The 26,193-nt window shown below is 41.4% G+C and overlaps 1 protein-coding gene across 4 annotated transcripts in view; it reads right to left on the bottom strand.

Moving 5' to 3' along the window:
* uvssa (UV-stimulated scaffold protein A) overlaps positions 1-26,193 on the bottom strand; it is a 160,479-nt gene that overhangs the window by 22,628 nt on the left and 111,658 nt on the right. For 2 of the 4 annotated variants that reach the window (XM_086024185.1, XM_086024184.1), the window contains 5 exons: positions 17,338-17,542; positions 15,824-15,949; positions 15,559-15,742; positions 13,397-13,505; positions 45-219 (listed from right to left, as the gene is read on the bottom strand). In XM_086024185.1, coding sequence (XP_085880311.1) covers positions 45-219; positions 13,397-13,505; positions 15,559-15,742; positions 15,824-15,949; positions 17,338-17,542 — 799 coding nt within the window. The remainder of the gene's footprint in view (positions 1-44; positions 220-13,396; positions 13,506-15,558; positions 15,743-15,823; positions 15,950-17,337; positions 17,543-26,193) is intronic. The other 2 variants (XM_086024186.1, XM_086024187.1) reach the window with 2 other exon arrangements.

The following is a 26,193-nucleotide window of genomic DNA, read 5'->3' on the forward strand; positions in this document are numbered from 1 at the left end:
AGAGACAGTGTTAAATCATGCCATAAAACCAGAAAATAACCTACTTGTTAAATATCCGCTTCTCAAGCCGAGCCCGGGATGTGTTGGCGCTGTCCTTCAGATTACTGAGGTTGGGGTATTTACTCTTCTTTCTTTTGCACCGTTTATCCATTCTGTCAGAACCTAGGTTTTGTCCTGTTTCAATCTCAATGTCTTGAACCAGCCCTGCATCATGCCAGTCTACAACATATAACACAGATAAAATACAAATTCTAAGTGGGCAAATATTACACATACAAACATACGTATATATGTACTTACTTATGTATTGTCATGTGGTGTGCCTCGTCAAGGTGATGTGATGTGGTGTGTAAATCTATATTGGTTAAAGCCCTAGTACCATCAAGATTGAAACGCCCAATGTGCAATTCCATATTTTGAACGCTAGATGTCGACATTAATCAATTGACTTCTATAAACTTGCCAGCTCGGACAACCTAATAAAGTCTAAAAGTTTAAAAGCACAGATTCTAGTAAGAATGAACATACCAAAGTCAATGCCCATATAATTGGTCGTCAATAACCTAAGCACAGACGTGAAGTCACGAGATACGGGTCACGAGATACGGGTCACGAGATACGGGAAGTGACGTCAGAGTTTGGACGTGGATGGTATCGATTGCACTTCTGCACTTTCGCCTTCGAATCTACCTCACCTGCGCGTTGCGTTTTTACTCTTTTTAATTTTTATCTTATTTTTTATTATTATTCATTTATTTAAATTTTTGTTAATCTCTGGGTCGCTTGATCTCGCGGACTAGCATACAGCTAGCTTGAGACGGAAACGGGCTAGCTTGGGGCTAGCTTGGAGCTAGTGTATTAAAATGCCTTCAGACGACAGCGACGAACACAATGGCCTGCTGGAGAAGGCAAATAAGACAATCTCTGACCTAAGAAGGGATATTCGTCGTCTCTCAGAGGAGCTCCATGAGAAGGAATCGGTCATCTCTTGCTTCGCGACCCGTTTCCCCGAACTCTCCGCGGTGGTCATGAGGAGGCGCGCTCGTGAAATCCTGTCGGCGACAATGACGGCTGAGGCGGCTGGCCTCTCGGACACGGCGAAGTGGGATCCAATTGCCTGCCCGGGGCCATCCTGCTCGACACCGCTGCAGAGTGACACCTGGGTCAAGGTGGTGTCCCGCGGCCGGAGGGCCGGGGAGCCACCCCACCGCCCCCAACTGGTCCTGGGGAATCGGTTCGCCGCCCTGGCGAGTGAGTCTCCTGTTCCCATCACTGCACTACAGCAGTCGGAGACACCGACTGCTGCGTCCGACGCTGGGGCTGTGCTCCCAGGGGCTCCCTCGGATTCCCCGCCACCCACGGCGACGACCTCGGCCGGGAACCCCATGTTGGGCGGGTCCGCCGGTGACACGGCCGTCCACTCACGTGTCGGGCTGCTCCGGGACGCGGTGTCCCGGTACAAGGGTGGTCGTCATCACCAGCATCATCGGCGACACTCATCGGTGTCATCCACCGTCTTCACTCGGCCTCGGCGGAGCCATCCTGGACAGTGGGGTCGTGAATCTCCCGCCGGTGGTGAGTCCCTTGGCGTTCCCTCCTCACGTCACCCACCGACCACCGTTATAATTGGCGACAGCACCATTAGACGTACTCATTATCCCGGCTGCGTCACCCGCTGTTTTCCCGGAGCGAAAGTCATGGACATAGTTAACATCCTGCCGGGTGTTCTTGACTCTCTGCCATCATCCATTACCCGGCTCATCGTTCACGTTGGGACAAACGAGACAATACGCCGACAGTCTGAGCAGACGAAGAGAGACTTTCACGCCCTCTTTGCCTTGTTAAGAACCTGCGGTCTGTCGGTCTGGGTGAGTGACATTTTGCCGGCATTGTCTCGTGGAGCCGAGCGCTTCAGCCGCCTTTTAAGCTTGAACACGTGGCTCCTACGCACTTGTGGCCACCTTGACTTTGCTTTTATTGACAATTTTAACCTATTCTGGAATCGCCCGTCTTTTTACCAGCCGGATGGTGTTCATCCGAACTCTCTTGGTAGCAAGATTTTAGCCGCTAACATCCACCATGTCGTAACCAATTCCACTCCCAGCTGACTCTTGTTTACCAATCATATTTCTTCTTCTACTCATAAACGCTGCAATGACAATGTCACTACCATCACTTACAGGCCAATACCAGCTGCTCACAGTACCACCACCCTCACTAGCTCCCCCTGCAGGCCCTCATTATCATTACCACTATCGGACAACTTTCCCATTGAAACCATCACCGGCAGACGCTTCCCTTGCACACACAAACAACGTGGTTTTAACAGTGGTAATCTAGTATATGTTAATACTGCTCATTCGTACCACCATGAGCGCACGTCCAGCACAATAATTAATCTGGCCGTGCTGAACGTTCGCTCCCTTTTAAACAAAACTTTTATCATAAACGACCTGATTTTAGACAATAATTTACATGGTATACTTTTGTCTGAGACATGGCTTGGTACAGATGCTCCAGTTGCTCTCAACGAGGCTTGCCCACCGAATTTTAACTTTTTATTTTCTACAAGGGATGGCAAAAAAGGAGGCGGGACTGCATCAATTTTTATTAATACTCTTTTATCAAAGGAGATCATTTTTAGCAGCTATTTATCGTTTGAACACCATGCCTTTGTTTTTAGCAGTCCCCCTATTCTCTGCATTACCGTCTATAGACCTCCCCATCATTCCACTTCTTTTATTACAGAATTTTCAGAATTCTTATCCATTTTATATTCCAGTTATAACAGAATATTAATAACTGGCGATTTTAATATACACATGGACAACATCTCGGACCCACTATCCAGAGATTTTTCAAACCTTTTAAACTGCTTGGATTTTAAACAGCACGTCTTGCAGCCAACTCACAACAGAGGACACACCCTGGATTTGGTTATAACCTATGGCTTGTCTGCTGGTGTGTCCTCTGTTGTTGACTTGGCAGTGTCAGACCACTACTGTGTCTATTTTAACATCGCCAGTTTTAACCATCTAGCAGTCCCGGTCAGAACAGTGAAGAAACGCTACCTATCTTCTGAGGTGGCTGCAAATTTTATCGAGATCTTAAAAAGCACTCCTGCTGACATTTTACCTGCACCCTGTGATCTTATTGTTGACAATTTTAACCTACATCTTAAATCATCATTAGATTCAGTAGCTCCACTTTTAATTAAAACAACAAAAACAAAGACTGTACCCCCGTGGAGAAACAATGCTATCAAAATATCAAAGAGAAAATGCAGGAGTGCAGAGAGGAGGTGGAGAAAAAGTAAACTTACAGTACACTATGAAATTTTATGCGAACAACTGAAATCCTACAATAAAACAGTAAAACTGGCAAGATCTTCCTATTTCTCAAACCTCATTACAGTCAATAAAAACAACCCCAGGGTTCTCTTCTCCACCTTTGAAATTTTAACTAGTTCTGATTTTAATAAGTCCCCACAGAGACCAACAGATGCTCTCTGTGAGGACTTTGCAGACCACTTCAGAAGTAAAATCGATGACATAAGATCCAGTCTTTTAGCCCGTCAAAACACAAGTTTTAATAAACCCGGACAATCATATTTACATGAGGAAACACTGGAAAATTTTGCCCTGGTTGATGCAAGGACACTTGTTCGAGTTTTCTCCCAGGTAAACCCAACAACCTGCCTTTTGGATCCAATTCCCACATTTCTTTTTAAGACATTTTATGGATTTTTTGAAGAACAAATTTTAAATATAGTCAATTGCTCTCTTCAGACAGGCGTCTTCCCCGCTGCCTTTAAAACGGCGGTGGTGAAGCCCCTTCTGAAGAAGAGCGGTTCTGACCCGAGCGTTTTTAATAATTACAGACCCGTATCCAACTTACCGTTTTTAAGTAAGATTTTAGAAATACTGGTTTTCATCCAGTTGAATCATTTTTTAAATACAAATAATATTTTGGAGAAATATCAATCTGGTTTTAGGATGAACTACAGTACGGAGACTGCTCTTTTAAGGATTTTAAATGATATTAGGTGCACTGCAGACGTGAGAAAACTCACAGTCTTGGTGCTACTGGATCTAAGCGCTGCTTTTGATACAGTAGATCACCAAATTTTATTAAATAGACTTAAAAATCTAGTGGGCATCTCTGGTACTGTTTTTGACTGGTTTTATTCCTATCTCACAGACCGATATTTCTTTGTAAGTATGGATACTTGTTCCTCTAAAACTCATGAAATTAAATGTGGGGTTCCTCAAGGTTCGATTTTAGGCCCCCTACTTTTTAATCTTTATATGCTTCCCCTCGGGGATGTCATCAGGGGACACGGCATCAGCTTTCACAGCTATGCTGATGACACGCAGCTGTATATTGCCGTGTCTCCTGATGACACAGGACCCATTGATACCCTTTTAAATTGCATTTTAGATATCAAGTCATGGATGGCAGATAATTTCCTACAGCTCAATCAGGACAAGACTGAGGTTTTAGTTATCCGTCCCGAAGGTCAGAGAGAGAAGCTTTTACCAAAACTACACATTTTTAATCCCTCACACTGTGTGAAGAACCTTGGCGTCATTTTTGACTCTGAGCTCAGTTTTATTCCTCATATTAAAAATGTAACCAAGATTGGTTTTTATCACCTTAAGAATATCGCCAGAGTCCGCCCGTTTCTCTCTCAGGCTAACACGGAAGTGCTGATGCATGCCTTTATTTCCTGTCGTTTAGATTACTGTAATGCCCTGCTCTCTGGCCTCCCGAAAAAGAGCATTTCACCACTGCAACTACTGCAGAATTCAGCCGCTCGGGTGCTGACGAGTACCAGAGGGCGGGAGCACATTACGCCAGTTTTGAAATTGCTGCATTGGCTCCCTGTGTGTTTCAGGATCGATTTTAAAGTACTTTTATTAGTTTATAAATGTGTTAATGGTCTTGGGCCATCTTATTTATCTGATTTGCTTTTATCATACCAGCCCTCGCGGATCCTGAGGTCCTCTGGCGCGGGCCTTTTATTTATTCCAAGGGTGAGGACCAAACTGCATGGCGAGGCTGCATTCAGCCGTTTTGGTCCTCACCTTTGGAATAGCCTGCCAGAGGATGTCAGGTCTGCAGAGACTGTTGATATTTTTAAGAGGAAGCTCAAGACACACCTTTTTAGTTTGGCTTTCAACAACTTTTAAATAATTTATCTTTTCTTTTGATTGAAGATAATTCTATGTTTTGCTTTGAATGTTTTAAAGCACTTTGAGTTGCATTCTTATGTATGAAAAGTGCTATATAAATAAAATGTGATTGATTGATTGATGTGCTACAAGTTTATAGAAACAGTATATGTTGCTTGCTCGGACACTGCTTTGTGTATTAAATAACCCATGTGCATTTGCTCTCAAAGGATGTTACGTGCGATGTTAATGTGAACAAGAATCAGCCTGTTGTCTACATAGGAGAGAATGTGGCAATAAGAATTGTATTTATATGTTATCCATTATATTGCTTGCTTGGATATACAATATTAAGTGCTCAGATTATTTTATCATGTATGTCTTAAAATAAGTGTCTTAAACGGTCAGAATGTTGTGTTCGGGCACCCATTTGTCACAAACATGTTGACTGTTATTCACTTGGGGAATAATGTACTTGTTGTTCCATAAGATAATGAGGGGTTTGTTAGAGCTAGTCTATATCTAAGTGAGATAAAAGAAAACTGCTTACAAAGAATGATCAAACCAACACAGACTTTTGGGAAGATGATGGAAAAACACTGGCTGATTACCTCACCAAACCCACTGAGAAAAACAACTTTGACGCATGCGTGGTTAGCTAAAGAGACAACGCATAAACTATGTGTTTCTCAGTAAAAAAGCTTTAGCACATGCGCAGTTAATGTAAGAGCCTCCCAAAAACCAGCGACTATAAAAAGTGAAGTCACAAAGGCTCCACGCCTTTTTTTCCTCCCTCCTGCCGCGGTTACAAGAAGATGCTTTGACAAGGAGGTAATTTTGCATTTTTCTTGGGACACTTTTCTAGTCCCCAAGCAAGAAAGATTATTTCTCCTCTTTTTTGGACATAACCAAATTACTGCTTCAATAAGGTAACTGAACAGAATTCACTTTATATTGCACGCTTAAGAAATTGGCCAGTCGGGCATTTGAATTTCTTACTTCCCAATAGTTCCTTATTTTAATCAAGTTTGGGGCGATTTAAGACTTGATCACTCTTGAAAGCTCACTTAAATTAAGACTATTATTTAATCACTTTTGTTCCATTTTCTTATTATTATTCAATGTTACACCTGCCTTTAACAATAATTTTGATTTTACATTTTATCCTATACTACTAAGGAAATCATTATTATTACTTTTATGACTGAATTAAATTCACACTATGTAATAAACCTTATTATCATCCAATTTTCTTGTTTATTGACTGTATCCTGCCTTTAAGGAATTGATGGTTGATAAAGAATTATTGTTTGTAACTTGTACGTAACTTTTTCTGAACAAACGGCTAAGACCTTAATGATAAAAGGTCTCGTTACCATCCGAAGAAATTAATTAAATAGCTTGCTCCGCCTAGATATACAACAAATCCATACGGTTTTAACAAAGACTGTTAAACTTCCTAGGTCAATAACAAGTGCGACAATTCAAAATGAGTAGGAAGTAAAAGTAAAAGTATAATAATCATATTAGTAATTCTTAACTCTGTTACTCATTAAGAATAATTAAATGACTGAGAATCGGATTGGCTATACAAATCTGAAGGCGGTTAGCAACCTAGGCGACTTCCTCTCGACACCGGCTAGGAAACTTTCCCGTCCCCTTGCACAGTCGCGTTAGAACGAGCAAGGGTTATGGGGAAAAGTAATACCCGTTGAATGGCGTAGCCGGTCAGGATTTTCCCAAAAATCCTGCAGGTAAGCGGAATCTGACAGTATGTACGTACATACATACATGCATACTAGAGATTTCACAATATCCAAACGTCATGATACAATAACATCACAATATGAACCTCACAATGCGATAATTAGCACAATATTGTGGGGAGGTCAGAGACATCTAAAAAGCTTACGATATTGTAAAAGAAAACCCACAATATTATGTTTTTGTAACAGCATTCACAAAGAAATAGGCTTGGCTAGTCATGGGCTCCTATTGGCGATTAGCATGGGTCTTAAACATAGGTGCCATCAAATTGAACTGCACAATAAACTAGCCACCAGAGGGTGGTGGAACTGCACAAATGGAAAACAACTTGGGCTTTTAAACAGATTTGCTGCAATTAATATGGTGACATGACGACGATATATTATGGCAATTTTAATATCGCGATATCACGATATTGCCGATATTGTGACATTCCTAATACATACATATAGTCATATCCATTTTGACTTCCCATATTTATACAGTTGAAAAAAGTGAGCAAAGCAAAATTAACATATGCATAACATACGCATCAAAAGTATTTGATACCCAACAAACGAAAGTAGAAATAGAAAGGAGAAAAAAAAGCAGTAGTCATGGCAACGAATATGTGACTTATAGCTAGCTTAGCATCTGGCTTCCTTAGGCTACAACAAGGTCTTACAGCAGCAAAAGGTGCAAGAACCGACTGTGATTTTGCTTTTGTCCACAATGCAATGCTGGATTCTAGTCAAGGTATGCCATTTAAGAAAAAAAAAGTTTATGTAGTTAGAAGCATAAGTTTAGTCAAACCGTAACTCGTTTGTAACCATCAACATGGGGTGCATTCGGAAATTCACTCTGACACCCACACGATGTTCGGAGTGGTAGAGCGCGCTCCCCTCCCATTCATTCCCGAACCTTTGCTCCAGTTCTCAAATCCTCCTTCAAATTTACAATACAGTAAACAATTCGTACAAATAGCAAAATGATCCCTTGCAAATGCCAATCTTTTTCTCAAAATCCTTATTTCATCTCTCAAAAGTAAATATCTGTGTCATTGAACATGTCAGTGCCATCAGAATGACAAAAACCAAAAACACTAGAAATGTGAACAAAACAACAAATATCTTCTCTTGCGGTGAGCTATTTTAAAACCCCCCCCAAAAAAACTTGACTGAAAATTGGTTGATTTAATGCTTCACACATTTCCCTTTGTTCGAGAAAGTCAAGATTCACCTGGGAAAAAAAGTCTAATAGAACTGTATAAAAAACATTTTGCTTATACAAGACTTATACGATTAAATAAAGCCAGGATATTGCAGGGTGTTTGAGAAAATTCAACAGTGACCCATTATAATACATTTTGACCAACATGACATAAGCAAGTGATAATGTAGGAAACAGAATTGTACATATTTATTTTCATGGATGTGCACAGCATTTGCAACTTTTTCAAAGAAATGAGAAATTGTTTTTGAAGTGCTGTGTGAAGTGACGATGTGAAGATTGAACAAGTAGTTTTGAGAATTTCAAATCTGATCTGAGAAAAATTTACCAAAATGAGTGTAAAAAAACTGTAATAAGTGAGCAGTTTGTTTTTAGACCTCCATGTGTAAAGTGCACTATAAATACCTTCTGCGTTTGGGATATCGTGACATGCTAACTACAAGTCGCAAGGCAAACACATATCAATAACAATGACATCAACAATAACAATTGCATCAAACTCTTAAAAGTATACTAGCTGTCTGCTGAAATTATGTAAAATTACCATGCAAAGCATCCAAATCTGATTTAATGAGCGATGTGCAATTTCACAGTACATGCAGGTTATGTAGACTTCTACGTGGGTACGTAGACTTGCATGACTTAATCTTGGAGACAATCTCAAGTCTCAACCCAACTTTGTTGATAGAGCACAAAAACAAACACAAATTGTAACAAAATGCCGAACTGTACATAAAGACTGAACATAGAGTAGAAAGCCTTTATTGCGGTGATTCTCAGTGTGTTGTGGCACAATAGTGTGCTGTGAGAGATAATCAGGTGTGCCATGGGTTTGCAAGATCATTTGGGTTGGAAATAAGTAGGCTTTTCTCAAGATATTTTTGTCAGAAATGCCTGGAATTCTGAAATAGTTTTATCATAAATATTCCCCAAAAAAGTAAGCAAGTAAAAGTAAGCTTCGCTCCGATTGCTTTTACTTTGTTCCTTAATTTGATATAGATAACAGTAGGAGTGGCCAGGCGAATGCTGGAGGCTATTCCAGCTGTCACTGGGTGAGAGGCAGGGTACACCCGCAACTCCTCTCGCCACAAATGGTGATTCGATATGATTCTTGATATATGGGGTACGATATGAATCAAGAATGTAACGATTTTCAAATTCGATTGTTTGATTCTGTGGGATTACGATTTAAATCGATATTGTAAAAAAAGTCAGGAAGGGGGCAAATACGTTCTCACAGCACAGTAGATAAAATCCCTCCAAGCCTTGGCCCAACCTCTGGCCTGCTTTCTGTCCCAAAGACCAAACTTATTGAGTGGCATTTGAGAAGAAGAAAGGAAAATGAAGAGCAAAGACAAGAACTAAGAAAGACAAGAGAATGTGGAAAGAAAATAAACTTAAAAGGATAAACGAGAGAAATGCGTATCTGGTATCAATGTTGCAGCGGTGCCCGTTTTTCTTTCAACACTCTTTAGCCACGCCAGATGGGGTCTCTCTGTTTGTTTTTTTAAGTGTGAGTCTGAGTAGGGGGCAGAGTGCAGACCACACGCAGGACCACAAACACACACAGTGTCTTTGGTTTGGTCCAGGTTTTAGCTCATTACCATCGCTCTAAGTGCAGGGACAGTACGTCCTGGTGTGACATGACTAATTTAATTCATTAAAATAATATATTTGACTAATTATTATCCCTAAAAAAAAATACAAATTATTACACACTGCTGTATATCGTCGCTCTCCTGTGAAAAACATATGTCCATATTATTCATTTTTCTTATTCTTACGTGAATGGTGTTTCAGTGTTACAGACATCACATTAACGTGAAAAAAATTCCCAAATTGGGCATATGTGTTTTTCACAGGACAGCGGTGATGTACTGTATTTTGTTGCGCACCAACAGAACCAGATCACGCTCGCGCAGACATGCAAGGAGAGACAAACACTGATAAAACCTCCAATGTATGTTTGCCACACGCACGAAAAAAACAACAAAAAACAAACGTAAAAATATTGGAACACAATGAGTGGGAAAAAATTTGATAAAATCAGCATATAGGTGAGTCTGCGGGTGGCGAACCGTGAATATGTGGGGGTCCACTGTACAACTAATACAAGTAGGAGTATAGTAGTAGTATAATGTAATGTCTTTAACGGTTTGGACTGATATTTGGTGTAATCCTTCTCCTGCATACTGTAAATGTTTCAGGGTGGATTTGAACAACCATGGCCATCCACAGACTTCAACAATGACATTCATTTTCCATGTCACACCAATTTGATTTTGGTGTTTCAATATAAACAACAACGATCCTCTTGTCTGTTTTGTTTTTGTTTGTTGTTGTTTTTTTTTAATGGGGTTGCCATTACATTCAACAAAACTGTGTTAAAACGCCCTTGTTGAACTTCATATTTTAACTAGAGAATGCAATTTCTAGAGAAATTGCGTGTGAAGGCGAAGAAGCTGACAAAAAACTGCAGAATGCGTTGGAATGATATTGAATTAAGTGGAATGAAGTTGAAACTGATGTAAAAAAATCAGAAGGGAAGCAAGAAAAGAGGAAGTAATGAAACAGAGAGAAGGAAGTCAAGGAAAAAAAGAAGGCAAACAAGGTAGGAGGGAATCAAAGGAAGGAAGGAAGCAAGGAACCAAGATAGCAAGGAAAACAGCAAACAAGGAAACAAGGAAGAAAGTAAGAAAACTAGGAAGCAAGAAAGGAGGCTAAGAAACAAGGAAAGAATGACACTAGGACGCAAGGAAGGAAAGAGGAAGGAAATTGAATGACCCAGAATGATATGTTCGTTGAATAAAGTGAATAATTAGAATTTAGAATGGGAACCGTGTAAAACCTATTAAAATAAAGTCCCATTGAAAACAAATGGAGGTTTTGGGTTTCGGGTCCCCTCTGAGTCACTTTCGGGTCACTTCCTGTGACTACTGGGCCACTTCCGGGTCACTTCCGGTAACATTAGTGCCACTTCCAGGTCACTTCCGGGACACTTCCGGGTCACTTCCTGTTGAATACGGGTCACTTCCTGTTGATTTTGGGTCCTTCCCCAAGATGGCCGCCCCACCCAAGCTTAATGTGAGTTGAATGAGCTGTATGTTGTGAATTTGAAATTGGAATGGTGTAAATGTGAAAACGTTGAACGTGCCGAAGGAAATGAATGGTGAATATTGGAATTTGTGTGGGTTTTTTAAGAGTGAATGTGTGGGAAGTCGGAATTTTGAGTGTGTTGAAAAGCTTAATGTGAGTTGAATGAGCTGAATGTTGTGAATTTCAAATTGGAATGATGTAAAAGTGAATTGTTGAATCTGCAATTGGGAATGAATTGTGAATTTTTTGTGGCTTTTTTAAGGGTGAATAAGTTGAATTTTTGGGAAGTAGGAATTGTGGGTGTGTTGAAACGCTTTACCAGTGTGAGTTTAATGAGATGAATCTTGTGAATTTGAAATTGGAATGGTGGAAATGGGAAATGTTGAAAGTGCCATTGGAAATGAATGTTTTTTTGGGGGGTGAAAAATGGGAAATATTGGGGAAACGGTAAATTTGTGGAACGGAAAAAAATACTACCCCGGAGGGCATGCATTTTCTGAATGTTTTGAAACTCGAATAAAGTGAATCGGGGGAAAAATGTGGGAGGAGATGCACGCCAAAAAATGTTAAAAAGTGGAATAATAAACTGTAGGAATAACATGTGTGAAGGCCTTCGCCTTCACACAATAATAAAGTATCCGAATAACACGTGTGAAGGCCTTTGCCTTCACACAATAATATGTTTAAAGTGTAGGAATAACATGTGAAGGCCTTTGCCTTCACACAATTATGCTCAGATTTTTTTTTTTTCCTTCCCATTTTGAAAGTGAACTTGGTAGGCAACATTACGCAACGCCCAGCCACGCTTCATTCTGTGGTGCCGCCCTTCACCACATACACATGAAGGCGGTCGCCTCGCAATTTTTAAGGGAGGAAAAACCCTGGACTTAATTGCCATTTGATTACAGTACAAATGTACAAGTTCTAGCGACTTTTTACTGCACTTTCAACATCCTGGACAAGAGCGCGGCCAGCGGGACCTGCATGAATTGTTATCGGGTATGGCAGGAGCCGTAGATGGCGGAGGCAACATAAATAAAAGCGGGGATGCCGAGATGGGCTATGGCTAGGCAAAGCTAAATGCCAACCAATCAAACTCCGCTGCTGAGCTTCTCTACCTCCGACGCCAGATCCATAAGACACAAAACGGGTGACCTGGAACAATAATTGGCGGCAAATCGCTAAGTTTGGGAGTCTTGCATTTTATTAATAAAGGAAAAACTGTCTACAAGCTCAGATTCCCCACGCTTCGGTGCAACTGTATTTGAGGCTAACCTCGGCACAAAGCATCCCCAGATTATGATGTCCAATAATGTGCAGATGACAACTAATGACAACTTAATTGCATGCTTTCAACCCTAGTGAGGATAAGGGGTTCACAAATTGGATGCATGGATAGCAAACACTGCACTGTCGTTACTTTCATAAATGGATCAAATATTGTCAATGTACATTCTTTTAGTAATTTTTATAGCTATTTTGTTTTCTCTGCTTTGCTTCTGAATGTCATTAACGTCTTCTTACATTTTATTTATAATTTCCAACTTCTGCAAAACAAAAAAAAAGATAAAACAAAACAAAAAACAACAACAAATAAAATAAAGAAAAATGTTAAAAAAGAAAAACACTCTCCACCAAACACCAATTAAATCTAGAAATAGAAAACAAAATCAAACAGGAACTCAATTTAATCTGAAATCATTTCAAGATTGGTCACAATATTCAAAAAAGCTGTCCAAGTCAATTGAAAGACATTTAACTTTCATTGGTTTAAATACACAATTTTCTCTGGTGTACAATATGACAGAAGTTCATTAGCCCATGCCTTGTGCATGACATTTGCTATATAAATAAAGCTGCCTTGCCGGAGAAAGGGCACTGTTTTACGGCACGATACATCGTTTCACTGTTTGCACCATGGGAGGCAGAATAGATAAAGAGAAGATTAATTAAAAGAAAACATTAATAAAAAATACCATCACTTCCACCAACTATGCCACTGTCTTATATTTTTGCTTCACGAAACTAAATTACACCGAAGACCTCCATCGTAGTGTCTGAGCAATAATTACTAGTGATGTAAATAATAATGCTGTCATTTCCTAAACATTTATTTTTTTTTTCTATGCGTAACATTCGATTCTACTTACCATGTCTCTTCTCTGTCTTTCTCCTATGCTGCTCTTCTCTCTGACGGTCCTCCTGGCTACAGGGCCGACCTTCCTGATCTCGCGGGACAATACGTCCATGGAAAGGGCACTAAAGGACACAGTGTATGTGACAGACAGCAGATGAAAAACTTAACAGAATGAGCTCTGACTCCGGCTACTTAACTCATCTTGAAATGAATAAAATTCAACATTTTAGATTTACGAATAATCATGAGGGAAGTAAAAATCAATTTGTTATTATTTTTTATCCCTCACGCGGCAGCAAATGGTACAGCACAGAAAGAAATATCTATAGGTTGGGGACAAATCATGTGAAGTTACACATACGGCTGAGTTAGAGAATGTCAAATGGGCGGCGGGAGGATCATGCAAAAACAATGTAGACTGGAGAAACTGAACTTGAGTCGTTATTGGACTTCTGTTTTAATCATAGTCTTTCTGTAATAAATACCAGGAATAAACTTTCATTGAATCAGTTGTCTCATCTTCAGAACACATATGCTTGACACTTGAGTGAGAAGAGAATTAGAGCTGTCAACCGTGTGTCTCCACATTATAACATTGGATATTTACACACAGATGGATTTTGGGAGAACTTATTTTAAACTTCGGGTACCTTGTTTTATCTAAAGCATATGATCTATCTCCGCGTGTTACGCGGCTGTTCTGATTAATGTACTGACATGTAAAGGGCAGATCGGAAAAGATCACAACATTTTCATTGAGTTTGGGTATTCTAATCGGACTAAAAGGCTTCAATGTAAACTATGACTGATGAGAAGATTGACTATGAGTCAAGGTCATTATCGTAAACAAAAACGAACGAAATAACGAAAACTAAAATTAAAAAAGGAAAACATTTTCCTCAACAAAAAATACAAATGTGTTTGAAAAACGAACTAAAACAAAACTAACTAAAACGAATGATAATCGTCACTAAAACATCCTTCATTTTCGTCTTTGTAAGATTTTTGTGATCATTTAAAATGTAAGACAACGGCGCTGCTGATTTTACGACAGTAGTACAGCCCTACAGCACCTTGACGTCTGAAGTGACGTAACGCGTTGACATAAAGGTCTGATGGTTATACAACAAAAACAAAACAACAACGTAATACACACACACACGCATATATATATATATATATATATATATATATATATATATATACACATATATTATAAATACATATATGTATATATATATATATATATATATATATATATATGTGTATATACATATATACACATATATATATACATATATACACATATATATATATATATATATATATATATATATATATATCAATCATGTAAACGGGATATTCAGAATGTTTCAGAAATTGGAATTTAAACTTTAACCCGACTATTGACTGCATGTAAACGTTGTCACTATGGTGCTAGGGACAAAATAGAGGAGTAGACACGGGTGTTGTAAAGTCGAAATGCCGTAGGTCGCGTACGTCGTAATACGAGGACTGCCTGCATTGTTAGTAAGTTGATAATTTTTTTTATAAATTCTTTTTTTGAGCAATACTTAACTAAAACTAATAAAAACTAAACTAAAACTGTTTTCCCAAAAACTAAAACTAATAAAAACTAACAAATATATTCTTAAAACAAAACTGAATTAGAAAGAAATAGTCAAAACAAAATAAAAAGTAAACTAAATTGAAAAATCCAAAACTATAATAACCCTAGTATGATTGCGACCTCAGACAGTTTCATTGGTCCACTGTGATATGTTCGGCAATTGCATTGGTCAAATGTGACGAGACTCTTGGTAAATTGTTTGGCATGAAGCTCTTTAGTAAAAATCAGTGAATTAACAGTGTCACATTTAAAGCCGCATGATTCAAAGCGTGAGAAAAAAGTAGCGGCTTGTAGTCCGGAAATTACGGTATATTATTATTTATTATTATCGGAAATCTGATTTTACAGTAAAGCCATATCATCCAGTCCAACTATGAGATCTTCCCTGCTCACCTCCATGCTGACATTGTACCTCTGCTATCCAAAGAACAATATAATGGATGTGTGGTACTTAGAAGTGGCAGGAATGGAATTAATAAAAATGATTTATATGCATAAATAAAATGCATATGTGTTGAAAAACATTTTTCATTGCATTCTGTTACCTTCAATCGGTCCTGTCTCTTACACATCTTCCCATTGCCTAATGGCGCATTACAATAGTGGCTGACAGGAGTGAATTGCCCAGGGAAAGATATGTATCTGCATCTGCTCTCAGCCTTAAGATCCTTGTTTTCCACCTCCTCTACCACATCAGATGGAACCCAGAACTGATGCTGAGAGGCTAATCTGAGAATGAATCACACAAGAAGATTTGTATGCTACAGTTTTGCCGTATCGGGCCAGTTTTACATATTCCAGGTACACTACTTGGTGATCTTGCCGGAGTTAGGCTGCTCCTGGCCCCAGTAATACAAATCCAAACCAAATGGAACAACCGGAGCATTCAAAGTTGTTTGGTCTTTGTTGGACTGAGATGAGCTGGGTTTAGAAGAGCTACGCCAAGACAAAAAAAAACCCCAATAAATTCAGATGACATTTTTAACCATACTAATGCAAGATGTGTCTTTTTACATAATTCATAATACACAAAGAACCAAATCAAGGTAGTTATGTGCATGCAAGAAAAATACATAAAAGTGAGATGTCTGCTAAAAGGTGTTGAACGTAGACCACTTTGGGGGTTTAGTACCAATTACACTAGTATCTTTGAAGCAAACAGCTCCAATTCAAACCTAATACACTCGTACTAGTCAGAGATGGGCATTCCGTCCAAGGGACGGAACGGGACGGATGGACGCCCATTTTGTGGATGGATGGACGCAGGGTGAGAAGTCTTTTAAAAAGGACGGACTAAGGAAGGACGTAGGTGGGTTTCTGTCCGTCCCACTATTCGTCCCTAACTGGCACTGACTGAACGTGTTGTGTTGGGTTCTTTTCATGTGCTTCCTTACAGTCACTTTGCACAGGCTTAGTCTGCCCTCTAGTGGTTCAACACATGTAATAAAATAATGCCTCAGGACGCCATTTCACTGACTTGTGTGTGTAATCCGGGATCGCAATTTTATACCTCAACCCTTTGCATGCGAAGTATGTCCTTCGCAACATCTTTAGACCGTAAAAATCTCGACCAGCGCCAACTTACATTTAAACGACCCGGAAGTGGAAGTCTTTGTTTCCTCTTAAAATAACCTTGTGTTATTTTGCAAGAATTATTTTATACAATTTTAAAACGTCTTGCGTTAAATCGCAAAGGTTAGATGCAATAGTATTGCATTATTACTCAGTCTTGAAAATTCTCGTGATGTCCCCTGACTTGCCCCGGTCCGCATCCTCATCGTCATCATCTTCATCACATCACGACGGTTTTATGTTGGCAGCTAAATGCTATCTTGGTTAAACAGCTGTAAACAATTCAATAAACCCTCGTTTATCCAGCCGGTGAGTGGATGTGCATGAAAATTAGCCAGCTAATGATGTTAAAATAATGGTAATGAGTGTTTATTTGTGTATGTGTGTTGGACCTACGGAATGTAAGGACGGAAGCACTTTAACTCATTCAGTACCAGACCCTCTTTTACACAAATGTTTGAAAAAAATATTAATACATTCCTGGGATTAATTGGCTGGACTGTGAAATGACATAAATTTGTCTTTGGGATTGAATGAGTTAAAAGGATGAGGATGGACGGGGTCAGAGGACGATTATTTTTATGAATTAGGACGGAGGGATGAGGACGGAAGTGAACCAAGGTCACGGACAAAGGAGTGAGGACAGAACGGCAAAAAAAGAGTAAAGTGCCCATCTCTGGTACTAGTACTATTTTTATCATTATTATTAAAAAAAATAATAATAATTTAGTTAATGCTTTTATTTTTTTCACCTGGCTAATGCAGTCACAGAAAGGTCTTTTTGGAGGATATGGAATGTTGCTGCGGCACAAGTTGGGTCCTTCTCATCTTCTTTGAGTCTTTTCAGTCTCTTGTAGTAGAAGGATGGATCTTGGGGTAGAGTGGAAGATGTTCCAGTAACAATGCTTTTAGTGGCATGCTGAGATGATGCTGGAATGGATGAAGAGGGGCCCAAATCTGGCAGCAAAAAAAGGTGAAGTTCAAATGATTATCAGTTTTACATTCCAGTTCATTAATATTTCTGCAGCTCACATCTGAAAGAACTCAGCAGTATGCTTAAAGGGTTGGTTGGGCCGGGGATGGCCATGTTTTCACTATCAAGTTAATTTGATATCTTTTTTGATCAGGAAAATGAAAAGAGTTTTCTATTTTATCAATAAATTTGGGAGAAATTAGGAAATAAGTGACTCCATGAATAACGCCTCTTGTTAATGAGGAGAATGGCCACGCCCCCTACCGTTCTATCCTTGTTCGGTCAGAATCACTGGAGGAACCGATTAAAAACCCTCCATTGGAAATCATTGTAATTCCATTGCTAATAATGTCCAAAAACGGTGATCGATTGGCACCGAAATTTATGTGGACATCCCAACTAGGCTTGTCTTGATACTAGAATTTCAACTTCGATACCAATACCCAGTTCAGTATCGATACTCGATACCATTACGATACCACATGGAACAAATTAAAGCACAGGCTTTTTTACTAAAAACGTTTTTTATCGCCAAAACCTTAATACAATATATATTTTTTAAGAGGTAGTACAAAAAAATTGTACAAAAAAATGGGAGACAAAACATCAACATACAAGTCAGCACTCACAAGCCATGACAATTCTACTTCTATATCATTTCACATGTTATTGTAACCCACATAAAGGAACATAAGACACATCCTAAAAGCTATTAAAATGCATGAATAAATTAAACGTTTAAAGTCGAATATTTTGTTAAATAAGTAATTAAAATAGTATAATAAAAAGACAATTTGACTGTTAAAGCCTTGCTAGTCAAGGAAGCCAGCTTATCCAAACAGCTAAACATTCACAAACTCTACAGACTCTGGGTGTGCAGCGAAGTTGCCTGTTTATATTGTGAAAATGCACAAGAAACAGAAAATACTATGAATCTATGCATTACATACACATGTATTTTCATAGACATGAACAAGATGAGCTGATGCTAACGATTAGCGATCACGATTAGCATTAGCGAGAGCGATTAGTATGTTCAGTCAACAACCTACAATCTTCCACAATTCAGCTCGTGTATAAATGTCATTACACACAATTTTCTAAGTTAGTTTCAGACGATTGTTGAACAAGAATGAACCACAAACAGGCAGACATGCTAACGATTAGCGATTGCGATTAGCATTAGCTTTGATCGACTTCCGGCGCCGCGCGAGTGGCAGCCCGCTACAGTAGCTCCGGCTCATCGGTGAGCCTTTTCGTGTGTTTTTGTTCTTTAATATTACTCTACCTCATACCTTTTTCGTATAATTGATAGTCGTAACTTGCGTAGCAATGGACACCCAAACTGCGGTATTCTTGCTGCTGCTGATTGCTATTTTTTGCGCGATCGTGTCCGGCGACTTGGCTCGGAGCCGAGCCCCCATTGTTTACAGCCGGAATCAGCTGTTAGCACTCCGTGCTAACCATGCGCCGGCTCCCGGGGCGAGACCCGATATCCCCCGTGAGCTGAGGAGGAAGAGACGGGGATCTCGTGCGGGGGTTAAACGCCGGGAAAGGAGGAGACGATACCATCCCGTCCTCCCGTCTGTTATCATGGGGAATGTTAGATCGCTCCCCAACAAGATGGACGAGCTAGCGGCGCTTACCCGGCACGAGAGGGACTTCCATGAGGCTAGCCTGATGCTATTCACGGAGTCGTGGCTAACAACGCTAACGCCGAACGCGGTCGTAGAATTGGACGGCTTCCAAATCATACGCGCGGACAGGACGCTGGAGAGTGGAAAGAGGAAAGGAGGAGGGCTGGCTGTGTTTGTGAACGATAGATGGTGTAATCCTGGGCACATCACGATTAAGGAGCAGCTTTGCAGCAGGGATATTGAGCTGCTAGCTGTTGGCATGAGGCCATTCTACATCCCGCGAGAGTTTAGTCACGTGATCGCGGTGACCGTCTACGTCCCACCAGCTGCCAGCTGCGACACAGCCTGTGATGTCTTGACTGCAGCAGTGAGCAGGCTACAAACACAGCACCCAAATGCCCTGGTACTCATCTCTGGTGACTTCAATCATGCCTCCCCTTCCTCCTCTCTGCCTTCATTCACACAGTATGTCATCTGCCACACCAGAGACAATAAAACACTGGACCTTTTCTATGCCAACACCAAGGAGGCATACACATCACTGCCCCTCCCCCCGCTGGGCAAAGCTGATCACAACCTGGTGGCTCTCCAGTCTGTGTACAAACCTCTGGTCCGCAGGCAGCCAGCTGTGACCCGCACGGTTCAGAGATGGTCTGGAGAGGCCGAGGAGGCCTTAAAGGACTGCTTCAGCACAACTGTGTGGGAAGTATTCGGCGATGCTCATGGGGAAGACATTAGTAGTCTAACGGACACTGTTACAGACTATATAAATTTCTGCATGGAGAACACCATACCCACCAGGACAGTAAGGTGTTTCTCCAACAACAAACCCTGGATCACACCAGACATAAAAGCTCTCCTGAAGGAGAAGAGGAGGGCTTTTGCGTCAGGCAACATAGAGGAGCGGAGGACTGTGCAGCGCCAGCTGAGGAGGAGGATCAGAGAGGGGAAAAGGTCCTACAGGAAGAGGATGGAGGAGCAGCTGCTGCAGAATAACGCCAGGGGAGTCTGGAGGGGCCTGAAGACCATCTCAGGCCACAGACAACCCAAGACCCGGACTGAGGGGGACCTGCAGTGGGCAAATGAGCTGAATCTCTTTTTCAATAGGTTCGATCAGATGCCTGCCTCCACTCAGTCTCTCCTGCTGCAGTCTCCACCTACTCCTCCTGCTGGGCGTGTCACCCCTTCCCCTCTTTTCTCCACAGACTCCAGCTCCCAGCTACACCAGATAGCCACCACTCCTTCCTGTCCAGCCTTGGCCTTCACAACATCTCAGGTGAGGAACCAGCTGAAGAAGATGAAGGCGAGGAAGGCAGCGGGTCCAGATGGCATCAGCCCCCAGCTCCTCAAATCCTGCGCAGACCAGCTGTGTGGAATTGTCCAGCACATGTTCAACCTGAGCCTGAAGCTGGGCAGGGTCCCCCAGCTATGGAAAACATCCTGCCTGGTCCCGGTGCCAAAGACCCCCCACCCGAAGGAGCTCAACAGCTTCAGACCGGTGGCGCTGACGTCTCACCTGATGAAGACCCTGGAGAGACTGGTCCTTGTCCACCTGCGCCCCCTGGTGAGCTCCTCAATGGACCCACTCCAGTTCGCATACCAGCCTGGCATCAGTGTGGATGATGCCATCATCTACCTCCTCCACACTTCACTCTCCCACCTGGAGAAGGCGGGGAGCACTGTGAGGATCATGTTCTTTGATTTCTCCAGTGCTTTCAACACCATCCAGCCCACCCTACTGGGAGACAAGCTGGAGCGGGCGGGGGTGGCGCACCACCTCACCACATGGATCCAGGACTACCTCACAAACCGGCCACAGTATGTGAGAACACAGGACTGTGTGTCTGACGTGCTCCTCTGCAGCACGGGGGCCCCACAGGGAACTGTCTTGGCTCCCTTCCTTTTCACCCTCTACACCTCGGACTTCAACTGCAACACCCCTACCTGTCACCTGCAGAAGTTCTCTGACGACTCTGCGATTGTCGGCCTCATCACAGGCGGAGATGATCGGGAGTACAGAGAACTTACTCAGGGTTTTGTGGATTGGTGCCAGCAGAACCGCCTCCTGATCAATGCGGGGAAATCCAAAGAAATGGTGGTGGATTTCGGTAGGCGCCAGCACTCTTCACCTGCACCAGTGAATATCCGGGGAACAGATGTTGAGAGAGTCTCAACTTACAAGTACCTGGGTGTTCATCTGAACAATAAACTGGACTGGTGCGACAACACAGACGCCCTCTATAGGAAGAGTCAGAGCAGACTCTTCCTACTCAGGAGACTGAGGTCTTTTGGGGTTCAGGGGACACTCCTCAGGAACTTTTATGACTCGGTGGTTGCATCGGTCATCTTCCAGGGAGTGGTCACCTGGGCAGGCGGCGTCTCGGCCCGGGACAAGAAGCGGCTGGACAAACTGGTCAAGAGGGCCGGCTCTGTCCTGGGCTGCTCCCTGGACTCTGTGGACTCAGTGGGGGACAGGAGGATGTTGGCCAAGCTGTCATCAATGCTGGGCAACCCGGACCACCCCCTCCAGGGCACCCTAACAGCACTCCATAGCACCTTCAGTGACAGACTGTTACACCCTCGCTGTGCAAAGGAGAGATTCCGCCGTTTCTTCTTGCCTGCTGCTGTCAGACTCTTTAACAAGAACATTGTGTAGTCTCTACAAACTGGCGGTCATTAGTGCAATTGTGCAGTCCTGCACCTGAGCTCGTATCGTGCAATACCCAATATTCCCCACTACTGTAATACCGTGCAATACTCAACATTCCCCACTACTGTTAGTCTAGTTTTATTTTTATCCAATGCTGTTCCTTACATTTCACTACAGCACTGCAGCACTGTCACTTAGAGTATTTTTTCCTCTGTACTATGTACAGGCCGAAATGAGTGTTCCTCATATTTTTTATGTAGATGTAGGTTGGTGTGTATACACATGTGTATATACACATGTTACTGCGTATATCTACATAGGTTTGATTCTAAATGTTTGCCGTCAATGTTATACATTAATGGCCACATTATGCCGCCGCCCCTGTGTGACCTATATCTTTGCTACTGTAACAACGAAAATTTCCCCACTGTGGGATCAATAAAGGCATTCTTATCTTCTTATCTTATCTTATTAGTAAATTCAGTCAACAACACAGTACAATCATCCACAATTCAGCTCCTAAATAAATGTTGCATGCTCATTACACACAATTGTCTAAGTTACTTACAGACGATGGTTGAACAATAATGAACCACAAACAGGCAGTTGCCTGCCTCTGGCAGGGTTATTGCATTATGCAGCCACACACGTAAGAAGCCGAGCACAGAGGAGACAAAGACATTACGACCGAATACATAAATACTTTTGGAGACTTGGAAACATTCTACATGGTTGGGGATAAATAAAAGACATAATTAACCGATCTACAACCGTTTTGGTGAGTTTAAAGCTATCTTAAAGTAACTTTCTTGTATGCTACATGTGTGAATTTTAGCTAAATGTTACCATTGTAGCTCGGTGGAAATGATGTGTACTAAGCGCACAATTTCCTCCCAAAATGCAACTTATACTCCAGTGCGACTTATATGTGTTTTTTTCCTCTTTATTATGCATTTTATGGCTGGTGCGAGTTGTACTCCGGAGTGACTTATAGTCCGGAAAATACGGTAGTTAGCAATAATTGTAACTGTTATTGTATATATTTCTTTCATCACAAAAAGTGTACAAATGTACTGTAATGACAACTTGTCTTTAACTTGAATACTTAGATGTGTCATAGTCATAGGCTGTTGCTGCTGAGTGTTTAAAGATTTCAGTGTCTTAATAATTTACAAAATGAAGAGATCTTTATAGTTAGTGTATTTTTTATTCTGGTGTAATATCACCCGAATAGTTCACTTTTATTTATTTTTCTAATAGACCGCACCGAACCAAAATGTGATTTAACGTAATGTTACAACCCTAGTAGCAGGTAGGGTTGGGCATCGTTTAAATTTGGACGATTCCGGTTCCGATTCCGGTGTTTTGATTCGATTCTGGTTCCTAACGATTCTCGATTCTGATTCTTAACAAATAAATAAATAAAAGGAGTTATTTTTGGACAAATCACATGAACTTCTCCATTCTTCAATTTCATGAACTTTTTACGATTTGGGAACTTTACCATGGATTACTCAAAGGGCTGTTTTTAATCAGAATTTATTTTAATCCATTTTTGGCACTATTATTTAGTATTATTTTTCACAAAAGCTTTATATAGCTAGACAATACAATAATGTAGCTGTTACTGAAAGCATGCTACTGAACACCAACTGATTGGCTAGCCATGTCTTGCTTTTGAAAAAAAAAAAAAAAAAATATATATATATATATATATATATATATATATACATATATATATATATATATATATATATATATATATATATGAGAAACACAATGCTGCATTTTAAGGGAAAGCAATCTAATCTAAGCAGTCTATGTAACCATATGATGTATCTGCACGTACAGTATCTATGTATAACCTGCTGCTGCGTATGCTATCAGCTAAATATGAGCTGGATATATGCATGCCACCGCAGTGGGATCCGTGGGAAGGGCCGGGCGCACGCCCAGAGTCGCCGCCGCGCTTGCTGGCTGGCACGAAGCGAGCAGAGGGGCTGACCTAGAGGACCAAGGCAGCTCGAGTGGGGGCGAGCTTCCGTGCTATTGCGACGCAGCTTTGGCGGCAGGAGCCCGGGGATGCGCGCCGCGCGCCCACACTTTTTTTTTTTTTTTTAATCGTTCGTACTTCGTTCGTAGCTCTTCTGCGCGGCTAACTAGGGCGTTGACGTGCAGTTTGCACTCAGCAGACCAGGGAGGGCGCACGGGGAATGCTTCGGCAGTGTGTGTGGGAGCAGCAAACCATTCGGAACAGACGTTGGCACATAAAGCGCTGTTGGTATCGAAGTCAGTGGTTTGGTATCAGTAGTATGGTATCGATGCCACAGCAAGCTAGTATTGTATCCGTTAAAATGTTTAGTATTGAGTAAGTGCCGAAGTCTTGATATTTTTGACAAGCCTATTCCCTACTAATGACCACTTCAACATATCAAAAGGATGAACCTCTCCGTTGCTGATTTTATATGGGGGAATAAAGATCCATGCTGGCCTGATTGCTTGCTCGCTGCCAGTCGCCGTCTGCCTCCTGAGAGTTGACGAGTTTACCGTCGCTAAATGTCCAAAATATAACCAGTCGGGGTTCGTGTGCGTATTCATGCTCTTGTCCGCTTCAGCCGTTGTAAGTGGAGAAGCGATCGCCACGGTATTTTTTATTTTGTGGAGGTGATCATGATGAGATCACGTTTTATGTCAATATATCCAAACTATTGTGCAGAATACTTTTATACTTTCACAGGTTGAAGTGGACAAGAGTAGTACATTACATGCATGAGCATTGGTCGCCGTTTTAGACAGCAGAATTGACAAAGCGAGCAATATTACCACGCTTGCCTCCCTCCCGTGATGTAGACCCCCGAGACAGAACAAAATAACAAGCCAAGCTCCAAAAGGGGGCGGGGCAATTTGTCATAAATCTAATCACAAAAAAAGCCCTTAAATCACTACAGAGTCTTTTGGGAGGGGGCATTTTAGTACTGATGTCATTTTTACATACAAACTTATTATATAAGTGCCAATGTTTGTGAACATTTAAATTTCAATTGTGCTGAGCAGCAGAGAAACATCTCTAAGGCTAGGTTCACATTGCAGGCAAATGTGACCCAGTTTGGGTCGGATCGGATATCAAATTCGACCTGGGTCACTTTCATATGTGGTCCTAAATTGGATACTATGTATCTGATTTTTTGCAACGCGACCGCGGTCTTAACGGCCAGGTCGCATATATATCCGACATTGACGTCATCCAGAGCCCAAAATGCGCTCCGCGCAGGCGGACAGAAAGTGCTGACAGCAGGGGGATTGATTATGCAAATTTTGTAGTTGACCCCTTGGTTGAAAAATAAGCAATCCGGTGTTTAGCCCCACAAATGAACTCTTGGTCATATTGTCACACAAATTATACTGTAACACTGGAAGAAGACTGGACGTCACCTTAATGCTGAGTTTGAGAGACATTATTTACGGGTCCTTTTATGAAAAGGGTTTCCCACACTGTGTTAATACGTGGCCGCTGCGCCCAAGTAAACAGATGGAAGAGTTTAAAAGAAGATTTTAAGAATTTAATTAAATACAATTTAATACAAATATTTATTTAAAAAAACACAAAAAAAGAACGGGTTGCATCCGTAGATACCGCTGGTAATGGTAATTCGCTGTCACTCAAGCCTGGTTTATACGCATAGCAAAAATGAGACGAGTTGGCCAATACGTCGGTCTCGCAGAGTGCTCCACACCTATGCAGTCGCTTTGCCGGTAGTTTTAATTCGCAGCTTTGGGGTACAACCGTTTGCTGTCAAATAATATTCAGCCATTCAACTGAACAAGACACCCTCTCATCACCCCACCTGCTGCTTTTTTTTTTTTTTTTGCTGCACAGATTTAAACCCTTCGCAAAATTATCATCCGCCCTCCTTGTAAGCTCAGGCGGCTACGCACCGCAAACCAGGCAAGAGGAGATGTAGCAACAGGACTAACTCCAACCAAACAAGCACGTCGTGTGTGAAGTGAAGTTGAGACAGCCAATCACCTGCAGCACAGCAGAACCACTGAACCAACCCAATCACATTGTTTAACTGTCACAGTTTTGTACGACATGAAGCTAGAAGACAAACGTTTGTTTTTCACTGTTCCCATCCGTTTTTTTCTCTTACGATCCAATGACAGGCTAACCGACTAACAGTAGGATAACGGTACAGCTAATAGCAACAACTAGCTTCAGGCTGTTAAAACAAAAGGCATTAGCACAACAACATTAACTCCTTACTGTCTGCCCACCGTGCATCTTCATGTCGTGGGGTTGCCTCCCAAGCAGTCACGTGTGTTGTCCGACACCGCTTGCAGCCACAAG

This window comes from Filicampus tigris, chromosome 2 (genome assembly GCF_054856515.1).
Source record: "Filicampus tigris isolate MCC_2025a chromosome 2, RoL_Ftig_1.0, whole genome shotgun sequence".
Classification (NCBI taxonomy): Eukaryota; Metazoa; Chordata; class Actinopteri; order Syngnathiformes; family Syngnathidae; genus Filicampus; species Filicampus tigris.